The following is a 10,000-nucleotide window of genomic DNA, read 5'->3' as shown; positions in this document are numbered from 1 at the left end:
ACAAGGAAACAAAAGAATGCTTACAAAAACCACTTTACAGATTTGACAATTCTGATAAGAAGGGTATCTTACATATGTCAATTATCGATCATCTCTTCGTGGACGATTATAATTTTACACATAATGGTGTACATAGGACTAGAAGAATTCCTTGTGATGTGTACACAAAGGAAGCACAAGCGGCAGAAGAGTTGGGGGCGTCCGTTGTTGAAGTGTACATCGCCAAACACGAGTTTAAAAATGGAAATGAAACTTTATCCCTTCAGAAGCCAATACAAATTTTGCTGAGAGGTGGCCTGGATAAACACCACATGAAACTCAAAAGACAATACGAAATCTATGATTTTAAATTTAGTCATCACGGGCTTTCTGATTTCAATCCGTTTGATGTTGCGCCTTGTTTCAATGATGAAAACACTATTCGATTTAACATGACATTCGAAGGTAGTGTTGTTTATTTACGGGACTGGATTCAAGAGATGGTTAGAAATGTGTCTATGTCCATATGCGAATATCTTGAAATAAGCCCTCTCAGGTTGAGTATAACTGATGCTATTGTTGGAGACCGCCAAGTCAATGTCGTAGGTTCTCTTTTTGACGCAGAAAACGAAACCATGATGTTTGAGACTTTGCCTAACACAAAATACGATACCAATAATACGGACTACTCATACGTTGATCATGATCCTAGTAACACGCCAATGGTGTGCTCCGGACATTGTTTTGAGGAAAATCAAAGACGATTCAACAACACCGTGGACCATTGCTGGGCGTTTGAGTTTGATAGACAATCTAAAAATTGCACTTTCTTTTTCAACGAGTCTTTCAATTATAACGAGAACAATTTTGCTTACAGTGACCATATTGATTTTTACAAAAGGAAACCAGGAAACCAAGTCAAACAAGTAAATGTATCGAACGCATGGGAATTGTTACAAGCTGGAATTAATGGGGGTCTAATCAGATGCAACGACAGCGATGGAAACTTGTTAAAAGCAACGTTAATGACAAGACGTGACACTCTGGGGAATAACACAGGAACTCGTGCGACCTCAGATCACCAACTGTGTCAATTTCGTCAGATATTCGGCATGATTTCGAAAGCCCCTGTTGAAATGATTTCTGAAATCTACTTCGAGGCTTGTGGAAAGCATTGCACTGAAAGTCTTCAGTACAATTGCGAGGCATTTTCCTATGATAAAGAAGAAATGGTGTGCTATTTTTACAATGTTAGTTCATACATAGACAATAATTACTTCCAAAGGTCAACAAAAGCAACACTGTTCACCTATATAAAAGACTACAGCTACAATTTTGACAAGATATTGGGTCGTTCGTTTCTCCAACCCAGCTCAGAGTTTGTCTATACAGACATAAAAGATACGAATAAATGTGCTGAATTGTGTTTTAAGCAAAAACAATTTCTTTGTCAGTCCTTTGAGATGTGCGGGGAAGTTTGTGTTCTTGGTCGAAATAAATTTTATCATGAACCGTTCACAAATGTAAAGGAAAATATATCATGTGTTATTTACACAAAATATTATTTCCAAGATTATACCAAAACAATAAATTATCAAAATACAATAAATATTTCAATCAGTGCCGAAATTCCAAATATTAGTTTGGAAGAATGCGCTGCCCTTTGCAGCACATCGTCGAATTACAATTGTGATGTCTTTGAGTTCTGTACTAATGACCCAATCTGTCGACTCACAGCTAACACTGCTGACAAATCACCAAGTCTTAGTTCTCAACAAGATGACCACTGTGACATTTACACCAGAAAAGCAAACCGAAGCCGTTTTATCAACAAGTACAATCCAAAAATAATAACAGATTCCAAAGTAACGGGCCATAGCCTATTAGCAATGATTGGCATCGCCATTGGTATGTTTTTTCTAGGTATTGTGTTATCGGTGGTGGTTGCTGCTTTCACATTCAAGCTACGGTGGTCGTCTCGAGTTTCTAATATAACATCTGTTACGGGCCATGTACACGCAGGGTCAAAGTGTGAGGATTTGCCCGCACGATCTGTCCGTTGGCAGCAGGGGCAAACCGTGGAGATTGAACAGGCACGGAAAATCAGCCGATAGAACGATCATTCCATGCCTTTCCACGACAAAGTAATGGACCATCATCATCTGCAGTAGCAGTAGCATCGATTTCATCATCATCATCATCATCATCATCTGCAGCAGCGTCGATTTCAACATCGTCATCATTGTCCCCGTAGTAGTCATGACTATTATTACCACCGTCATCATCTTCATGATTATTTGTTCAGTTAAATATAAAATCATGTTTTCTTCTCGGCTATTCACTAATGTTTGTTTTTACTCGATTTAAGGGTTTTACGGCGCTTGCAACACATTTAGGTCATATCAGCGCAGTAAAAAGGAAGAAGAATGGATAGTAAAAACAATCTAGATGTACAATTAAAAGGACTTGAGGAAAAAGTAAGACATAGGGAAATTGTTTTGTTTTTAAGGCGCTTGCAACACATTTAAGTCATATCAGCGCCAGTAAAAAGGGAGAATATGGGATAGTAAAAAGTTATAGAATTACAATAAAAGCACCCAAGAAAAGGTAAGACAAAGGGGAATTTGTTCAAATAGGAAACAGATGTAGATTCCAAGAGCACACTATCAAAGTTTGAGATCACCTTAAAGTCTCATCCAGGCACGAGCACAACTCTAACTACACATTTGACTGTTTCCCTCCCAGCTAGGGCGTCCGGCCAGGGCCTGGTCAAAAGCAAGTAATCTCATTCCAAGACAAAGACAGAAAGCATGTTGGAAAACAGAGATATAGGGGGATAGAATACACAGTAAGTGCCTCTCTGCCCACTATGGGAGGTCAGGAACCCCACCCAGACTAAAACACATACCAAACGAAAAAAAAAAATGAAATGAACCAAAATTATAATTTAAGGAAAAAAGACTTCATTTCAAAATATATCATTATCGTAAAATAAAAAAAAAACAAACAAACAAAAAAACAAAGTGGGAAAACTATGGTAAACGCCACTTTGTTAGCAACAAAAGAAAGAACAACTCCTAACTAGTCACAACAGAATGATCGTGTTGCAAATAATTTAAAGCAGTTTTTAAGACGAAAAAAAAAGTACATTCAATATAACTTGTTTTATTAGACAGAGAGCGTTATACTGTATGTATGCAAATAAAACTACATTAAAAATGGTAAAAAGTAAATATTGATCACCTTGAAAAAAAAAAATCCAACGAAACGAAACGAAACAAATCAAGAAAGCGATTATAATATTATCATCATAGCACAACCCAGAGTCATTTAAATAATGTAAAAAAAATATGGTGAAGACTTAATGGCAAATTATAGTAATCAGATATTGTTACAAAATTCACAATTCATCACGATTTTTGAAAATAATAAATCAAATAGGCAAATTTATTATTTCTGATGCAAGAGCAACAGTTGTTTTCACCTCCGATGAACATTGTAAGCTGAAGAGGTTTTCCTACGTACTCTATAAATGATGGAACCACTAAGATGAGGCCAACTAATTTTTCCCAGGTCGTCTTTTTTCTTTGTTTTTAATGGTTTTACGGCGCTTGCGACACATTAAGTTCAGGTCATTTCAGTGCGATAAAAAAAAAAAGAAGAAAAAAATGGGATAGTCAAGAAAAATAAAAGATCTACAATTGAAAGCACAGGAGGAAAAGTAAGACTAAGGGGTAATGGTTTAAATAGGGAACAGATGTAGATTTCAAGAGCACACCATCAACTTAGTTTGAGGTCACAAAAAAGTCTCATCCAGACACCAGCACAGGATCCCAATGAGAGAAATAATTCAAATGTTTACAAAATATGTCTAAAACAATATAATATAACTATCAGCACACAACAGACTTGAATTTACAATTACGAAATTATCACCTCCCAAAACAAACTCTATCATTTGACTGTTTCCCTCTCAGCTAAGGACTCTGGCAAAAGCGAAGACAAAACCAAGTAATCCTATTCTGACAAAGACAGAAAGCAACTTAAAAACGTATAGGGGGATAGAAGACACAGCTATTGACCTCCTGCCCACCATGGGGGGTAAAAGGACCCCACCCAGCTGGCTCTTTTGTAATTTTGTTTCCGCATATGAAGTATAATATTTTAGATTTTTATATAATTTTTGTTTACTATGTATTTATGTGTCTTGGTTCAATTCACCATTTCATGATAGCCGCAAGAAATTAATGCAAAAAAAAAAATTAAAATTAAAAAACAAACAACCCCCCCCCCCCCTCCAAATGACGGTTGTACGGGAGGTTATACACCTATTTTCTTACGACACGTTCATGTCTGTCATGTTTTAACTGGTTTTCTATCATTAATTTCAAGACGACAATAAGGAAAATTAAAAAATCACAAATTCCCAAACGAGTATGAGGGAAAAAATTCAACCAACAAAACTAATAATAAATATAAAAAGAAAAAATTATTATGGCATGAAAACACAAGTTATCCAGTCCCCAAAGCACGGCGAACTGACAGATATATAATATATATAATTAAAAAAACGTATCATCATATATAATATAAAAAATGATGACAACAATAGTAATATAAATAGTGTTTAATATTATCACAAGACTTATCAATCACTGAAATTACAATGGTACAGAATTCAGAAATACCATTACACTATTTTACAATAACACAGGCTTCTTACAATAGATTTAAAAAATGGACCTTAAAAAAAAAAAAAAATAAAACATAAATATAAACATTAATATCAAACTCACTGGATGGTAATTTCTAGACCTGAAACTTTCAGTTAAGAAAATAAGCACTCACGTTTCTATTTTTTGTTTATTTGTTTAAGACTAACAGCAAAAGTATTTTGGCAATCCCTACCCCCCCCCCCCCCCCCCCCCCCCTTCGGTTTAGCTAGTCATATGGTACAAAACAAAGCTGAGCTAGAACGTGGGACAACCGAGAAACGCTACGACTGCTATTGATAGGTACAGGACGTGCTAATTAAGGCAGCGAACATGTCTCCTCTCACCCCCCCCCCCCCCCCCCCCCCCGCACTATATATCTCAAAACCTTTCTTGTATTTTTTTTAGGATCTCGTGAGGCAGTTTAACGAAATCCAATTTTAAAGCAAATTTTGCTTTTGAAACAACTGTAGACGATAAAATATGAAAAATTATGAACCTCGACTGCCCCCCCCCCTAAAAAAAAAATAAATAAATAAACGAAGTTTCACACCTATCTATGCAATGAGCAGTCTGAATGTCAAGTTTAATAAAACATACAAACAGCACTTGAGATATCTGAATCTGACTGCCTTTATCCAAGGGAAAGGTTTACAACCAGAGCCAGAGCACAACTGTCATTTCAGGACAAGAATAGAAAAAAAAAAGATTAAAGGGACCCTGCAAGTTTCCTTTCAACTGCCTATTAACTTCGTTAGATTGCAGTTTCAGAATATCATGGAACAATTTACAACAATATCAATCCAATCTCTGCTGCCTCTAGTTTCTTTCTAATGGTTATCTGATCAGTGAGATGAATGGTGTACCATGATCACCGATGTCTGGCACAGACTTGGTACTTGAAGAAGATCACTCCATTCACTACATTTCATCGTCTCCCAACTGTTTAATAAATTCCAGCTAAATGTTCATTTATCAAAAATAAGAACCAAAATACTATACAAATAGTGCAATGAAAGACCCCTATCTATTCAAATCCTAAAGGCAAGATGGCAAATTTTTGAACATGTAACCAGAGGAGATGAAAATATACCAGCTAATAAAGCCATGCACACATTTTTACATTATCTGGACACAAATAATGGCAGACCACCCACGTAAATTCACACTGTCCTAAACAGAGACCTTTTTTTTGCCTCCAAAACCACAAAGAACTAAACTCAAAGGAGGATCCTCTTAGATTCGCTTCCACAGCAAAAGACCGAGAACTGTGAGATGAGAGCAAATGACACAGGCGATAAGAGAAGCAGCTGAAAAGTCCCGATCAGATTAGGAAGTGAAAAATGCCTGTAAATTAAAGTCAAATGTTTACTTCTTGCTTTTGGGGGTTTATTGGCACTTTTGACACTCATTTCAGAGCGAGTTAGTAAAAATAAAATTGAAAGGAGGTTAATAATTGTGCCATACATTGACAAACACCTTTTTCAGACCTGCCAACCTATACAAATTGAAATTAGGGACATGATCTGGATTGATATGAGAGCAAGAGCTAAAGTGGAATCTCTGGAGAGTCTCATTAAAAGGAGAAGATGGCAATGGTTTGGGGCACGTCTGTCGCAGACCTGTTGAAACACTGATAAGAAAGGCTCTGTGATCCACACTCCAAGGAAAGAGGAAGCAAGGCCGCCCCAAGGAGACTTGGAGACGTACCGTAGAGAGGGACCTAAAACAGAGAGGTCTGTCCCTCGAGATGGCCCCAAGAATAGCTGCTGACAGGACCAGGGGGAGTTCCTTTGCATCGCCTCAAGTGCCAACAGGCCCGGAGAGGATTGAGTGAGTAAGTGAGTGACATGATCGGGACCTCCATTCCAGCACATTTCCAGTGGAAATGCTTTAAGCAGTACAATAAAGTTAAACAATAACATTTTAAAATTTAATTCAAGGGTAAATAAGATGAAAATGGAGAAGGTGAAGACGAACGACTTATGTATAATATGAGCCATATAAAAATCAGTTTTTAAAACCCTGTTCCGTAATCATAAATCTGGGACAGTCATGGAGATATGGGCGGGTCTGCTTTTATCTTTTTCACTTTAGGCCAGATAAAAAAAATAATTTAACTTTAAATACATGTATTGATGAAAACAGATGAGTCTCAACTTGTCATAAATTTATAAGGGTTTTATGGTGCTTGCGACTCTTTAGGGTCATTTCAACATCAATAAGACATTAAATAAGAAAATAATATTATAGACAAAAGATTCAGATAAGTTGCTAAGCACATGAGTAAACATAAGACAAAGGTGACTAGCTCAAAAACATATCAGACGAAGATCCATGAGTAATTTGTCCTTGTATCTATTCTCAAACTATTTAAAAGTCCCACACTGGCCATGCTACAGGACCTCCGCCAAAATGGACACAATCAGATAGTTACTTCAGGTGGATGGAGCTCGTCAAGAGGGGACTGTAATCAATCTAATAGAAGGAAACTGAATTACAACCAGAGTTAGAAATCGTAAGCCTTGGATGGCAACTTGTCTAGGAGAAGGGAACTCTGAATATAAACCATGGTTGGACAGGAATCGTAAGCCTTGGCTAGCAACCTGTTTAGGAGAGGAAAACTATGAAATAAAACTCGCCACTGTCTTGTGGACAAGTCTTGGACGACGAAAGGCTAAGGAAACAAATCCTATCAGAACAGAATGTCAGAGCCGCTGGATCGAAAGGTGCAAATAGTACCGGATAGGCATAACTGCTGAACCCTGAAAACTGCAGTGATTTGCATTTAACCCTTCCCCTCTCAATGGGGGAACGAAGAAAAAGAAAATATTTACAGAATAAGTGTTATATTAAAGAATAATGAAAACAAATATCACTTCTCGCAAAAAGGTAACTTTATCAAAGTGTTTCATTCACAACAAAAGACCCCATCAGGTCCCAGGTGACACTGAATAAGTTTCATTATTTAAGGGTTGTTTAGCGCTTATTTCAGTGCCAGGGCAAGGACAAAACCAACTTATCCCAAAGTCATGAAGAAAACTCGTAAAACAGATATAGGGGGATAGAAAACACAGCAAGCGACATCCTTCCCACCATGGGAGGTCAAAAGACCCCACCTAGGGTGACAATGAATTATCTTTTCCCAGGACAAGGACATGAAGCCACATGAAAAAGACAAATGACAAAGAAGAGATAGCATAGTTGCAGACTAATGAAGTTTCCAGCGGCCTAGGACTTCCAATGTTCCCCCCGAAAATATCTCACAAGTTGAGGGTCATCTTAATCCATCAAACGTTGAAACAGTAAAGTAAAAAAAAAAAAAAAAAATTTGTTAGAGGCCAGTGATACAGGTACTCAAGCTAAAAAACATTTCAAAATAACAAAAAAATTGACTAAATGTATTGAAAGAGTTCAATCAGCAGAGACACAAAATAGATAGCAAATCAAGCATTGTTCATCAGAAAGAGTATTTAACTGTTTTCTTTTTTTTTTCTTTTCCAAGTTTGCTTTTCATCATCACATTAAATCGCTTTAAAAGAAAATAATTCAGAAAATCTAATCACATTGCTAGATAAGAAAGAAAGTTATAACGATAATAACAATAACAAGAGAGCAACATAATAATAGTTGTTCAAGCAAAGTTTAAATGTGGAACTTGTCAAATCAATACGCAGTGAGGGATTAAAACATTCTAATTCAATCATTTTTTTTTTTCTTTTCAAAGTATACATATCAAAAGAAGAGAAATACAGATAGAGAGAGAAAAAAAAGCACTCAAAAAAAAGCACTAAAGAACAAGCATTATAATCGTAATCGTCATCAACATTGAACAAGATTTAGAATATTTTTGTTTTTCTTTTAAAGGCAAATTGATGCTTCATAGAGATGAACAAACGAAGCTATGGCTAAGTGTAGTTAAAATCATCATCATCCAGAGAAAAAAGAAACAAACAAACAAATAGAACAACGTTACAGAATTAAATGTGATGAAAAGAGACATGAGTGTGTAAGTGTGAAAATTGGATGGGATGGGATGACACGAGGCATTCTGTGAGGTGGGAATGGGGGAAAGGAGGAGGAAGAAACATCCTTTTTTGAAAGTAAGATTTAAGTTCATTTCTAAATTTCAAATTTAAGGTCTCTTTGTTATAAACAAAATAATAAATTAATCTAACTCAAGACTTGAAAAGCTAAACTTAAAATTCTTTGAAATTTGAAACTGAAAAAAATGTTAATCCCTTTTATAGTCAAACAAAAAAATTATGCTATTAAATAGAATAAATACAATTATGTACCCTTCCATATTTTACAAAATCATTAATACACGTCAGTTCAAGAATTTCTAAACTCAGCTAATAAGGAATAGAACTTATGCTTTGCTTATTTTTATCAGACCTTCAATAGGCAACCATAAATCAATCCAAATATTTTTTTAGACATCTACATAAAGATAAAAAATTTATTTATTCCCCCTCTCATTCTAGTTCATTCAAATGAAATTTTACAATTGAACGATTTGAATTGCTTACTGTAGTTCCTATTGTTCAAACTTCTACTTTCAAGTAAAGTAATGTTTTCAGAACCTTTCTAAAATTTTTAATTCTACTGTCCCACATTGTACAAGGCAGGTAAATAAATTTTAAAATCTGCTGTTTGTTAAAAATGCTGGTCTGCATTCGGCTATCCCATTTCGTTTGTTGAAAGGAAGAAAATGGGATAGTAAAAAGTTTTAGAATTACAATTAAAGCATCCAAGAAAAAGTAAGACAAAGGGGAACTGGGAACAAATAGGGATCAGATGTAGATTCCAAGAGCATACCATCAATGTACTTAGTTTGAGATCGCCAATAAGTCTCATCAGGACACAAGCACGGCCCCCACTAAGAGGAATACACTCAAATGCTCACATTATAAATTATAACAAATATAATAATACATAACAGAGAGATGATTTACAAGGAAAAAAATATCATCTCCCAAAACAATAACTATGCATTTGACTGTTTCCCTCCCAGCCAGGACCCCGACCAGGGCCAGGACAAAACTAAGTTTTTTTTTTTTTTGAGGGTTATACGGCGCTTGCAACACATTAAGGTCATATCAGCGCCAGTAAAAAGGAAGAAATGAGATAGTAAAAAGTTATAGAATTCAATTAAAGCACCCAAGAAAAAGTAAGACAAAGGGGAATTTGTTCAAATAGGAAACAGATGTAGATTCCAAGAGCACACCATCAAAGAACTTAGGTTGAGATCACCTAAAAGTCTCATCCAGACACAAGCACAGGTCCCCACTAAGAGGAATACACTC

At 35.9% G+C, this 10,000-nt stretch overlaps 1 protein-coding gene across 1 annotated transcript in view; it reads left to right on the top strand.

Annotated features, from left to right (window-relative positions):
• Window positions 1-2,320, top strand: part of LOC144957687 (uncharacterized) — a 5,034-nt gene extending 2,714 nt beyond the window's left edge. The window contains exon 2 of the mRNA XM_078889045.1: window positions 1-2,320. This exon is cut by the window's left edge and continues 900 nt beyond it. Coding sequence (XP_078745171.1) covers window positions 1-2,093 — 2,093 coding nt within the window. The 3' untranslated portion in view covers window positions 2,094-2,320.
• The last annotated feature ends 7,680 nt before the right edge of the window (window positions 2,321-10,000 follow it).

This window comes from Berghia stephanieae, chromosome 12, assembly GCF_034508935.2.
Source record: "Berghia stephanieae isolate SIO BIC M18660-M18661 chromosome 12, UCSD_Bste_1.3, whole genome shotgun sequence".
Classification (NCBI taxonomy): domain Eukaryota; kingdom Metazoa; phylum Mollusca; class Gastropoda; order Nudibranchia; family Aeolidiidae; genus Berghia; species Berghia stephanieae.
The sequence above is the reverse complement of the archived record's forward strand: the minus strand, read 5'-3'. Positions and strand labels throughout refer to the sequence as shown.